The 14496-nt window shown below is 30.3% G+C and overlaps 1 protein-coding gene across 4 annotated transcripts in view; it reads right to left on the bottom strand.

Moving 5' to 3' along the window:
* LOC106645143 (uncharacterized) overlaps positions 1-14496 on the bottom strand; it is a 420078-nt gene that overhangs the window by 74840 nt on the left and 330742 nt on the right. For all 4 annotated transcript variants that reach the window (XM_089592349.1, XM_089592350.1, XM_089592346.1 and 1 more), the window contains one exon: positions 2880-3447. In XM_089592349.1, the coding sequence (XP_089448475.1) occupies positions 2880-3447 (568 nt within the window). The remainder of the gene's footprint in view (positions 1-2879; positions 3448-14496) is intronic.

A 14496-nucleotide genomic window follows, 5' to 3' on the forward strand; every position in this document is an offset into this window, starting at 1 on the left:
TACAGAATATTTAAATAGAATTAAAAAAGGTCTTCCTCCACATAAATTAAAATTAAAAATTAACGCTATTGTTATGTTAATACGAAACTTAAACATATCTGAAAAACTTCGCAACGGTACAAGATTATGAATTACAAAATTATTTAAATACAACATCGAAGCTGAAATAATCACAGGTGAAAAAAAAGGAAATAAGGTCTTTATTCCAAGAATAACACTACAAACAAACAATTCTTCTTCGCTACCGTTTATATTGTACAGAAAACAATTTCCATTTACCTTAGCTTTTTCTATGACTATCAATAAATCTCAAGGTCAAAGTTTTGATGCCTTAGGATTATACCTTAGAAAACCATTTTTTTTTCATGGGCAATTATATGTTGTATTGTCTAGATGTAGGAACCCAACAAAAATTTTTATTTAATTTGAATCAGAAAACAAATTTGAAATTGAAAATATTGTTCGGAATGAAATCTTAGAGTAACAAAAAAACTATTCTATAGTTCATTACTATTTTTATACTTTCTTGCAAATTTTCTCTTTGATCAAAAAAGCAAATTTCAGTATTGTCTAGTACCCAGATTTATGTAATCATAAACAATTCGTTTTTTGTTATATGTTTTTAGATACACCATCATGGATGCAAAATTTTATCAGTGTGACAAATGTAACTCAAAATTATAAAATCAAGAGTGTCTATCATCACACGAAAAAATTCACAAAGAAAAATTTTTTGTATGTGATCTGTGTAGCATTATAATATTAGACAAGTAAAACTATTTGCGTCACACAAAGGAATGCCAAAACATTGAAAAAAATTTCAAGTGTATTAAATGTGAAAAAGTTTCAAAAGAAATTATCACTTACAAAGACATTTGAAAAGTCATGAAAAAAACGTTCAAAAAAATATTTGTCAAAATTGTGGAAAAGGTTATGTAAGAGCAGAGCACCTAAAAAGACATTTTAAAATATGTAATTAAAATAAACATAAGTAAGATAATTGTAACAGAATTTTTGGTTATGGTCAAATAAAATTATATGTGAAAATTATACCACTTGTAACAGTTAATATATAAGGCTTCACGAATATATTTACATTATGTATGGGGAAGTTGGCGGGGAGTAGGGAGGGGAGCTGGGGGAAGCGGGGGGAGGTAAGGGGGAGCAGGGGGGGAGCTAGCCAAAAAGTAGGATTACTCGAAAAATGCAAGAAAATGAAAGAATAACTACCTTATTTGGGGGGAGCTGAGGGGGAGCGGGGGGGAGGTGGGGGGGGAGCAAAACCTCGCTTTAACTCTTACGACTATATAATATAGGAAGATATATGTATATACAAGTAGAGCGACGAACACTTGCGCACATTGCACGCCATTTCCCTGATTCTAAATATTAAAAATTTATGAGAACTTAGAAAAACACGAAGTAAAATTCCTTATTAGACTGCTAATTAATGGTATATGGTACAATAACTTATTTAGACGTTTTCCTTAAAACGAACAAAGCATCACCTAATTCTTATAAATATTTTGTACATATTATGATTATGTTAGGATTTTAAAGTATACCGATCCTAAAGTTAGTCTTAAAAACTAATTAAGACGTTTTTATGAATGAGGTAATACGCTAATCATAAAGAATATAGAACATAACTATTATCACTGTGATCTAATAACAAGTAAGTTTTCTCGTGACCGATAGGTGCTATTTTTTGTACAGAAATCTACTTAAATGATCGTTCAATCTGTTTTGGTATCAAGGTGATTTTTAATTTTCGTAAGTTTAATTAAGTTTATTCATCTAAATCCACATATTTAATGGAATACACATGATTTTCAATACAGTTTGTTTTAAACATTTTTTGGTAATAAACTTTCTAATTGAAACATGTTAAGGTGTATCGCATCGTTTTTATTCAAGGTTTGATACTGCAGCGAACCAGAGAAGTACGTCAACACTACAGTACTATTATGTATTACCCAAAAATTTAGGCCTGTCCTCCCTCTACATTATTATATTATTTCCATGGTTCAGCTACATACCACACAGGCTGTGATAAGTTGACAATGTAAAAAAACACAATGATTAGTTACACAATCGAGCTTTTGACCATCTTAAAGTTTAAAACAAGTGGAAAAGTACTTTATCTATATTTATTTTCAAATCAAGCAGAAGGTCGAAATGGTCAACTTGAATTTAAATACGGAGCCCTCGGAGGGCCTTCAAAAATAACTATATAGTATAGGGAGATGTTATGTACGAGTGTACGCGCGCGTGAGTGCGTGTGTGAGACTATGCACATTGTCATACGTACAGACTATATCACAAAAATGGTAAGATTCTATTTCTAAATTAAAAGTTATTATGTTGGTTTGTTTTTTCAGATATATTTATTTATTGTTTAGATGGTAATTTAAACTAGATTAAGATAAAGCTACAAGCTGCAGACCACAACCCTTGGATTTGAAACCAGACGTATGAAAAATAAAATTCATGGACACCATTGACATCTCTTTACCAAATCAAAATGTTGTGACTGTAAATAATAGTTAAAAATTCTGAAACATATAAAACCATTGAGCAAGATAAAAGAAAAAAAAGATCAATTCCATACTGAAACAATAAAATATGAGAAAAATTATCCCGAAAACAGACAGTGTCCCGAGTACTTTTTCTGTCTCCTCTGGTAATGGAACATATTACCGTAATAATAGTGTTGCATTAGTGACTGTTATCTTACCACAGATTAGAAAGCACCACTTACTATTTATGAGTTATCAGAAATGTTTTATTTCAAATGTATTCATATTTTTTCCTTATAAATGAACATTAACATTGAAGTCCAGCATTACATGTTAAATATTAAAAGAGCTATTACTTACCAAATGAGTTATTTTGGACAAACTCAATAATGGAGTAAGATCTCCAAGTAGCGACATACCGCTAACAGCTTTTAGTCTTAATTCGTTGCAATAATTTAAATTTCCAGCGAATTGAAGATCAAAAGTATCACATTCAATCGACATAGCACTCAGTACGAGCAATTGTGGACATTTTTTCATGATCTCTTCAACAATAACAGCAGGACATCTGCATAATTCCAGCTTCACAAGACTAGTAACATTTGGAATTGCAGTAACAAATTTCTTCCATGTTGCATCTGCCTCATCTACGATAAGCATCTTTCTTAAATCTAAATGCTCCGTACCACGGTTCTTAAGAGTGGTTGCAGAGCCCTCCCAATCTGTCACTTGGCTATTTTTCATCCTAACAGTTTTCCATAGTAATGGATGAGCAGCAAGATCTCTCCACATACGACAAACCCTGGCAGCACGCAGTAATTCTTTAACTGTTAAATACTGAAATATACGTGAAAGTGCATGATATCCAGCACATACGGTAACCATGAGATTTTGTCTGTGATCGAATTCTGGTATAGTTTGTCTTTTTCTGCAAAAAAAATTACACATAACTCATGTTATGGCTTACATTTTTAATGGAATGAAATGATAAAAATTTATATTATGTTTGTTACTTTCTACGTCTATTCCCCTAGTTCAATGCTTTCAAGAAAACTATTTCAGTTTGAAGTTTTTCAGAATTGACTCAGTAAATACAATTTTTCCACATAGGTAGATTTATTCACCAGTTCTTTATAGATATACATAGTATAGTACAAAATAAAAGACTAAACTATAAGAGAATAGATCGAAAGAAACTAATAATTAAATGTAATAAAGAACTTATGGGTGCTTTAAAGAACAGGGCAAAACAATTTAGATATTTTAAAAAAACAAAAACAAACGTTGTGGACGTTATTTTTATTTTCTAGAAACGTAACACCCTTATAACAAAACAACTCTACCTACAGGTGTGAGTAAAACTGTATCTATTTATCAATAATGTAACAAATGCTACAATATTTGTTTAAACGGTAATAATAAAAGTATTTTTTAAGTTTCCAAAATTTTTAGTAAGATGACAAACAAAAGAAAAAGTAAATCTTAAGAACAAGCAAAAAAAAATTAATTTTTTATACACATTCTCGCAAGAAATGAAAGTTTTAATATCTTTGTGATGACATCCACAAATAAGCCAGAGAAAATGCATTGAAACTGTAAAAATAAATGGTTTCCGTAAAAACATTCAGACAAAGTAAATGATGACGAAGATACATACTTAAGTCCTAGAACAGCTACCTTGAGATTACCAGTAGTTCTAGTACTTTAGAAGTAACAAAAAGTTAACTATAAAATTAATCTTGAAATAAACGAATGCTAAATTGTGAAAAAATGAGATCAAAAATACTGTATAATTTTGAAGGATCAATAAAATAAATTTAAATTCTGAAGTACAAAACTGCTGATTAGTAACTTGAATTCAGACAACGTTAAAAATTAAAAATAAACTAAGAGGACAATTAAAAGTAAGTCTTTTGAAGGAACAAAACAATTCTTATCGAAAAGAATATTGAGTCCAGTAAATAGGACAAGAATTGTAATGATATAAATACCTATAATAAAATAGCATATCAATAATTTAAGGATCCAGCAATTGCTATGAGTACAATTCAACATTAGTTCCGAATTTATGACATTTGTAAAAAGCACGTACAATTTTGAAGGATCAATAAAATCAATTTAAATTCTGAAGTACAAAACTGCTGATTAGTAACTTGAATTCAGACAACGTTGAAAATTAAAAATAAACTAAGAGGACAATTAAAAGTAAGTCTTTTGAAGGAACAAAACAATTCTTATCGAAAAGAATATTGAGTCCAGTAAATAGGACAAGAATTGTAATGATATAAATACCTATAATAAAATAGCATATCAATAATTTAAGGATCCAGCAATTGCTATGAGTACAATTCAACATTAGTTCCGAATTTATGACATTTGTAAAAAGCACGTACAATTTTAAAGGATCAATAAAATAAATTTAAGTTCTGAAGTACAAAACTGCTGATTAGTAACTTGAATTCAGACAACGTTAAAAATTAAAAATAAACTAAGAGGACAATTAAAAGTAAGTCTTTTGAAGGAACAAAACAATTCTTATCGAAAAGAATATTGAGTCCAGTAAATAGGACAAGAATTGTAATGATATAAATACCTATAATAAAATAGCATATCAATAATTTAAGGATCCAGCAATTGCTATGAGTACAATTCAACATTAGTTCCGAATTTATGACATTTGTAAAAAGCACGTACAATTTTGAAGGATCAATGAAATAAATTTAAGTTCTGAAGTACAAAACTGCTGATTAGTAACTTGAATTCAGACAACGTTAAAAATTAAAAATAAACTAAGAGGACAATTAAAAGTAAGTCTTTTGAAGGAACAAAACAATTCTTATCGAAAAGAATATTGAGTCCAGTAAATAGGACAAGAATTGTAATGATTTAAATACCTATAATAAAATAGGATATCAATAATTTAAGGATCCAGCAATTGCTATGAGTACAATTCAACATTAGTTCCGAATTTATGACATTTGTAAAAAGCACGTACTACAATGATGTTACAAAAATTTTGGCATGGTTTATAGTTTTATAAAATATTTCAGCCAAAAGAAATAAGAACACATGTCAGGATTATTTATAGGAGGTTACGTTCATAGTAAAGGAAATAATACATTTTTATAAATTATGAATTACATTTTTTTAATAAGAAAAAAATCATTAAAATTATTCAAATAACCTATACTAAAATAAAATTACGTAGAAAAAAAAACTTTTATGAAATAATTTTTTTAATGTATACATTAAAACTGTGAGTAATGGTTGAACTGTGTTGAATATGCCATTGGTAGAGAGCACGGCCTGCCGAAGCAGAAGATACTATAAAAATTCATCCTCCCACTCTTACGGTGTCTTGTGCATTTGACTGGTGCTATTATGTACTATGTAATTTTATTAACATAGATTTCTTGGTTCGAAAATAAGTCGAAACAATTCAATTACAGTAAAGCAGGCAGTCCAAGCGAACACTTTATGTTTGATAAAACTCAACTGTTTCAATCATTATATTGAACATGTTATCATTAACAGAGTAACTATATATTTTTCATAGAAAAACGCAGAAAAAAACTCACAGAAAAAGAATTAATATTTGTTGATAGTAAATTACACCATAATACAGTTTGAAATCCCACGGTGAAATTGTATTAAACAATTAAGAAGTACAATATTTATAAGTTAACGATAAAAAAGTACTATGTATAAAAATAATTTTTTTTAAATGGACTTCTTAGTTCAAAAGTAAGTCGGAACAATTAAATTACAATAAAGCAGACAGTCGTTTTTTGTAAGTACAAATGTAAATAGAAGAATAATTAAGTCAAATAAAAAAAAGATGTAATTAAAATATACACGGATAAAAAAGAAAAAACAGTTATTGTTAATAATCTTCCTTTTATGTTTTTTTTTCGACTAATGAACTATAATATGATTATTAAAATAAATTTCTTCGTGCACTGTAACTGTAAATTGTACATAGAATTAAATATCCGTACATCATAGTAATTAATATCTACAATTCTAATCTTCAGCTCTGCAGCAGCTAAATTGGTTAAACTTGAAACATAAATAATAAATAAGAAAAATGAATCACCTTGTTTAAACACTTTGTTGAAGCGAAAACATTAATGAACGAGAATGACCTCATTACTGATCTTTAGAAGTCAAACTAAGAAATTGTTTAAATTGTTGATTTATTCTCATTGTAACCTAAATAACTATCGTCATTCTCCTTTTTCATTTAGATATTTTGAATATTGAGTTCACTGTTTAAAATGTTATTTCAAACATTCAAATTAATAAAAGCCTGCAAATAATATCTCCTTTAGTTACTTTAAACCATAATTTAAACCTCAAGTCCTACTGTAGCTAAGTAACTGAAACTCAAGATAAATTATCATCCTTAATATAAAAAAATAAGCCATCAAATTTGAGTACTCTTATTCAGAAGTTGAGATGCAAAGCATAGATAAACACCACTGACAAGATTAGTTTTGTTTTTCTCTTTGTCCATTTACGTCTTAGCTTCTTCGGAGTGCTCAAATTAGGTGATTCATATTTCTTTATCAATTATAGTGTTTATTTTTGAAGTTTTACTTATTCAGCTGCAGCAGACCTGGAGATTAAGATTATAGATATTGGCAACTATACAGGGGCATTCATAAGCACTGAAACAGTAGTAACTGACGTGTACAGCAACATATCCCGAAGCCAAATCAGTCAGGCATTAATTTTTTCCCTAATTTGTTTTTAAATAAGTCCCGTTACAAGATTATTCGATTTTAGTATATTTGGAACGAATTCTTAGTAGCGCAGACTGCTACAGAGTGTGGTTTGATGTACATAAACAACTGCATAGCAAGGAGCTACTTATTAATAATTATTACAGCAGTAATATTCTTGAAAATGGCAGCCACTGATACTTACTACCATCACAAACGAAACACATCGTTTAATCAACATTTTAATACTCATTTTCTGTTAAACAATGACCAATTACTAATAATTGACACGCTACAAAAAAGTTGATATTTCAAGATTCTGCAATCCAAGCGACTAGAGATTTACATCATCACTAACTTATAAGACAATTTAATACCACTTAAATTAATTATTTTCTAGTATGATTAGAGTCACAGATAACAGGAACTGTATTTAGTATCAAGCTACACCAGTACGTTGCCAAAAATTTACTTAAATTCAAGTGGGGTCTAAATAAAAAAAAACACAACACTACAAAACCATCACATCACGAGTACTAAGTTGGCTTCTCATTGATAGAAACTTGAAAGATACTCAACGTTCACTTGGTAGGAACTTGCCAGGTACTCGACAGGCGACTGGCGGACAATGAGCAGCACTGTGTGGGTACTTGACTAGTATTAGGCGGAGTCTTGTCGGGTACTTAGTGGGTACTTAGTGGGCTCTTAAAGGGTATTTGAAGGGCAGTAACGGGTACTTGGCGAGCCCTTTTCTAGTACGTGGCTGACACTTGACGGGCTACTTTGTAAGGCTTTGGCAGATACTTAGTAAGGCTTTGGCATGCACTTGACGGATACTTGGCAACAACTTGTCAAATACTTGGCTGGCACGTGGTCAGATACTGTTTGGCATTTGGCAAGTACTTGATAGGCACTCAGCGGGTACTTTGTGGTTATATGTAGGCACTCGGCAGGGACTTGACGGGTACTTTGCCGGCATTAGTTAGGTACTTATTGGGCACTTGTCCGGTTCTTAACAGACTTTTCTCAGGTACTCGAGAGAAACTTGACTGGTACTTCATGGTTACTTGATAGGGGATTAAGTGGGGCGTCTCGTGGGCAGTTCTCGGATACTGGACGGATACTTGACGATTGCTTGATCAGTAGTTGTGTACCTGTTGGGACTTTGGAAGGCTCTTGATGGGTATTTAACAAGCACTTGACGTATACTTGGATAATACTTATCAAGTACTATGCTAGTACTTGACGGGTACATGGAAAATACGTGATAGATGCTTGGTAGCGCTAGAACTGTACTACTGTACTGCTTACCGATAAAAAGCTCCTTGCTATGCAATTGTTTGTTCACACCAAACAACACTGTGTGACAGCCTGCGCTTCTTAAAAATCGTTACATACAGGCCAAAACCGAATCATTTTGTAACTGGTCTCATTTAGAAACAAATTTTTAAAAAATTAATGGACAGATTTAGATTAAGGATACGTTGCTGTCTAAGCTAGTAACTGCTATTTAAATGCTCATAAATGCTCCTGTAGAAATATTCAGTTTTATGTATAATTTACTTTACTTATATCAAAATTTCATGGTTTGTGTAGTCGAAAAAAGTATTTAAAAAATACGCAATCAGGATCAAGTTTTAGCTGTGTCACTAGAAGTCATAAAAAAAATTATTAGATTATTCCGAGAATCTGAAGTGTATTAGTTCATTTTAAATAACTGCTTTTACAATTTTATCCACTCACATTTTAATTATATTCATATTCAACTTAATTGACTTATCCATAAACTTACATTCATGTAAAAAAACCTCTGTAGTATTGTTTTTAATTATTTTGACTTATTTTCGAACCTGAAAAAAAACCTAATTAAAAAAATTACATGGTGCAAAATAGCGCCTGCCAAATGCATAAGAGACCGTAAGAGTGAAAGAGAAAAGTTTCACAGTTAAGAAATTTCAATAACATTAAAATTATTAATGTATCTTTTTTCAGTATTTAATAGGACTTTTGAGGAATTCTTTTCCATGGCTTTTTATTTATGGAATTATTAAAAAACTTCTATAATATATATAAAGATTTAATTGTTCTCGAAAATATGATACAGTTATTTTTATATTAAAGTAGGATTATATTATTAAATTGTACTAGTATTTGTAATCATTTTACAAAAACTGTAATAACTAATCCATCTCGAAATGTTTCTAACAGCTACGAATATCTTGTAAGGATTTATCAACACACTTGAAAGCTTTTTTTGTCATCATCGAAGCTTCTTTTCATAGAATTAAAATTACTTTTTTTCATCAACTTCTATTAAATTCAAAAACAAGAAGTATCTTGATCAGCTTTAACAGTCCTACCATTGACTAAGCCGTGAATATAATTTTTTGTAGATAAGAAATATATAAATGTAATTCAATTTTTCTTGCAAAATGTTTTTCAAGCCTTAGCGGCAATCAATAAATAAAATATTATTCCTTTTTTACGTTTGATTTTGTGATATCTAATTTATAATTTAGTTGACCATCCAATAATATATATATATATATATATATATATATATATGATGTTTTTTTAAGAGTTTATTGGATGTTTTAGCTCATAATTTTTCTATAAGTTCATTGATTAAGACTCTTTCTACATAAAGACATCGTACGTTCACTGTAACATCGGTTCTAGCTCATTTGCAGATATTTTCCTGAAGCTCGTGTTTTTTCTTATTATTTTTTAAAATCAAGTATTAAAGAAGGTAAAATAAAAAAAAAGTAAAATAAAATAAAATATATAAATAAATAAATAAATAAATAAATAGAGAAACGATCATATATTTGGGACTCAAAATCCAACAATTTAAACATTGAAAGATGTATTGAGATTGTACAGAACTAAATTAATTAATTATTCAAAAATCACGATTTTATACGTATTTCCTTTTCATGCCATAAAAGATTTTCAGTAACTTTACGATTTTTTTTATACGTTCCTATGTATAGATTTTCATGTATTGATGAAGTTGAAAAAGTTCCTTGAAATTAAAAAAAAAATTCACCCGGTCTCTATACTATTCATCTATTGCAAGGAAAAAGAAATTAGTAAAAGGCAACCCTCGTTTTTTTCTGATTATTTTATTCTTTAATGTAGAGATTTTACCAAGAATAAGCTACACCCAGATATAGTTGTTACTTAGGAATATGCAGTTTTTTTGACACTTCACCCCACAGCCTCATGTCAATTTGCAAATTGAATGAGAATTTTTTACAGACAAAATCATCAAAGCTCTTAAAAAGTTTAGTGCTGTTTAGTAGAGAGTGAGGTTGACTTTACATTATGATCTAATAGGCCCATAAAGTAAATTATTGAAAAGCATTATACATGTTACGAATTATACTAAATGAGTAAATAAAAAGATTAGAGTGAACTTATGACATACTATCAGCTGTACTTAACAAAACTTTGCTTGTAGACTAGGTATGTAACAAATTTTTTTTCTATCTCATGGTAACAAAAATATATTCAAACGAATCAGAATGCAACAATAAACTAAATACAATTTTTCTCTTTTAATAAGTTGAAGCTTAGAAAATGCAGCTGCTAGTATTAAGGTTATAATCTATGAGATCATATGAGATCAAGAACCAACCTCCTTTTGTTTCTTCAGAGCACTAAGTTTACGCACTGTCCCCATGACTTTCACGTTTCTCTGTACCCTTGTACCTATATTTCAAAGACTGTTTGCGTTGAGCTTTAGACAAGTAGTTTCCTTCTTCAGCTTCTTAGTTTTGACACTCATTTTTGTTTTGTCATCATTTTTTTTTCCTTTCTGCATTAGCACATCTACACCAGTTCTTTATCATTTCCATAGTCTTCGAGATATTCTCTATCTGATTACTTTACTTTTTGCTATCCTCCCGCAGCTTTTTCTGAGCATGAATTTTCGATTCTTTTGCGTATTGAACTTTTTCTTGTCTTGAGACATCTTTATCCTATATTTTCTTCAACCACCTGTCTTTTACTCTCTTACCTTCCATTTGCCTTGTATTTTTTTTAGTTTTTAGCTATTTTTTCGGTCAAGTTTTTTCTGTCTGTTGTGAACTTTAAGATGACATTTTTCTCTGCCTGCTACGAGTCGTTCACTCTCTCTGGTCTTTGGCCTGCTTTGTCTTTTTCTACTTCCACTCTATTTCTTGCATTTGTCCTAAGCATCTATAAACTTTTACCTTTTTTATTTAACACGTAGCTAGTAATAATTTAAAGTTTCATATTTAGGCAGCTATCTACTACATGGTATAACGTTTGTCTTTTTTTCTGCATGGTTTAGTCTCTCTAATAAGTAGCTTTCTGTCTTTTGACTTCAAGTTAACTTCTCTATTTTTTTGGGCTCCAAGTCGTATTCGAAGCTAAGGACTTATATACTGTGTTATACTTAGATTCGTCTCTTTATTTATGTCTCTGTGCCTTCTTTTTGCTTTTTAGCTTGTTAGTCAGTAGTTTATAAAGGGAGCCTTTTTTTTCTCAAACTTATTGGTTCTTAAAATTTTTAAAGATTTCTTAGCTGTACCTCGCCCAGTAGTCTTTGTGTGTATGTGAGCATCCTTAATCTCTTTCTTTAAAGAACTCTATCACTAGCAGCTCACTTGACTTAAATGCTTTTTCTTTATACCTGACTGCCTTTTCTGTCGCTTTGATTCCACAGCTTCTGTACTTTGTTTTTACTTGTACTAGATAATTTAGTATGTTAGCTTCCATTTTAAGCATCCATTTTGAGTACTTTCTTCTCATTGCATCTAAGTTTCTTTCATTTTTTAGGCTTCAAACTTCTGCTCCAAGCAGCTACATACTTTTTACTAGTGCCATACACATTTTGAGTCTTCTTTCAACATTTTTGTTAAAAAGCTTATCTCCTTGCGAAAGCGTTACAGCGTCGAGCATACTATGCAGGCGCCTGTATGTGATAAATCCCTGAGATTTAAATATACGAGCCTGTATGTATGCTCAGCGCTCTCGGGTATTGCCGTTGGTAGGTAGTTTACTTGTGGCTGCACCTCCACTCATGAAAGAGTGGAACGGACTAAATCGTGAGAACCAGGGTGGTGGAGGCGCCGTTACATTGTTCCGGTGATGTTATTATGCGAATAAAGGTTAAGGGACGAGTAAATAACTAAAAGGGAGTTCTAGTGCGTAACTAGCTAATCAGCAAGCGTTAATTAATGGTAAGGGATCGATCAAGGATTGCTGGTCGGATATTTCCGAGGTATTGAGCAAGTAGAAGTAGCTGACCTCGGGCAGCAGGGTTGAGTTTCTCCTTTTGTGCAACTTTAGATCTTTTCGTAGCTAACATGATCGAGAAATTCTGTGCGTCGATGAAAGCTTGGTACGTGGCTTACGATTGTCTGGGTTTTCTACCAAGGGTCTTGTTGATCGGGAAGAGAGCTTCAGCCATATAGTGGGGACTACCAAGATTCAATGCTGGTTTTATCACCTAGAGCATTTTCTGACTTTCTATACTTGTTAATGTATTTTGAGGCTTATTTCTTTATACTTATATGTTTATTTTCTCTAGTTCTATATCCTAAAATTCTTTTTTTCTTTTCTTTGCACCACTTTACTGCACATGACGTCCATATTTCTCGCTCTTAAGCCGATAATACCTGATCCATCTTATTCTTTGTTTCATTAAGAAGTTCATCGTATTCCTTTCAGGACCAGTCTTTGCATTTCATGTAAAATTTTTCAGCTAGTTCGTTCTTTTATATCCTTCCTTTAAACACTTCTTTCACTGCATGTCCTCTATCTTTGCTTCTATGTTTACCTTTTATGTCAAATACTGTATTATTTTACTGTAAATTGCACTGAGAGATTTGTTGACTTTCCGACTGTATACGGTGAAAACTTACCATTTTAGTTTGTCCATTAAGTTTTTTCATACCAGTCTACAGTTACTTATCTTTATTACACATTCTGTTTGTATATGGTTCGTGCTTCGTATGCCCATGATAAATCCATCCATATTTTTCTGTTTAATAAAAATACAACCAATAATCTTATAGGATAATTAAACCACGAAACTCGCTCATAGCCCTATGCACCACGAAAAGATAAGAATCATGTTCACCTCTTTACTTAAATATGTCAAATATTTTAATAAATCTCACTCTTTTGTATTTAACCTTGATAATGCGCAACATACAATAAAAAAGATATTTTTTATGCAATAAAACCTTCAAATTATTGAAAAACTTGTTGTACAGATAATTTTAAACATGTGTGTTCACATGTTCTAATTCAATGTTTTATCATGAAATATAATTTGCAAATCAGTTATAAATCAGTATAAAAAAAAATTTTTTTTCAAATTAAAGATATTTTATAAAATTCAGTTGTCATCATAAAAATGATACGTGTATCAATACACTATAATTTACTTTTCTATTAACTTCTTATAAGTCAACGTCAAAAATTCCGTTCCAAACAATGTTTCGTATTTACAAATCACCATCACGTTCTATTTAAATATAAATTTCATTTTTATTTTTGTATCTTCATAACGTGACATATAATTGGACATGCCAAAACAGTAGTTTTTTTTTATATATAATACAATACTATTAAAACTTAGACCTTTAGGATTATTTATAGTCATGTAAAACGCTAAAAACAAAAGATAATTATTTTCTGTATAAAATATAAGGTAATGATGATGAATTAGAACATGTTCTGTCAATCGAACGGATATTGATATTACGTCTTAGAATACCAAACAATGTATTAAGATCTAATAAGTCAATACTATCTTGTATAATTATGTTTCTTGCATTATCTTTTAAAACTGTAAGAACCTGCTTAAAATCTCCTCTTAAAACCTTAAAATTGTCATAAGAATGGATGTTAGTAGTACGATATAGAAGCCTCGTCTCATCTGATCAAATCTTTTTTTTTTTACTATCTTTTTTTTAGATTTCAATTTCAAGAACAAATATTTTATGTGGTTCAAGTCGAACAGTAAACAAAAAATTCTAGAACTGGTCATTCTTTTTGGTATTTGTATTGATGATATACCAGTCCATGCAATTGGTAACATTTTCTTCCACGAAAAACGAAATAATAAATTAACGTTTTATATAAAAATGTTTTTCTTCAACATTCTGGGCCATTAAAAAAAAAATTTAATCTTTTCAATCACATGTAATTTAAATCTTTATTTAATTTATCATTTATTGAATCAAAAATTTGAGTACAAAAAACAAATTCTTAAT

Source organism: Copidosoma floridanum, unplaced genomic scaffold, assembly GCF_036245765.1.
Source record: "Copidosoma floridanum isolate Cflo_tuat_1 unplaced genomic scaffold, Cflo_Japanese_pri ptg000016l, whole genome shotgun sequence".
Lineage (NCBI taxonomy): Eukaryota > Metazoa > Arthropoda > Insecta > Hymenoptera > Encyrtidae > Copidosoma > Copidosoma floridanum.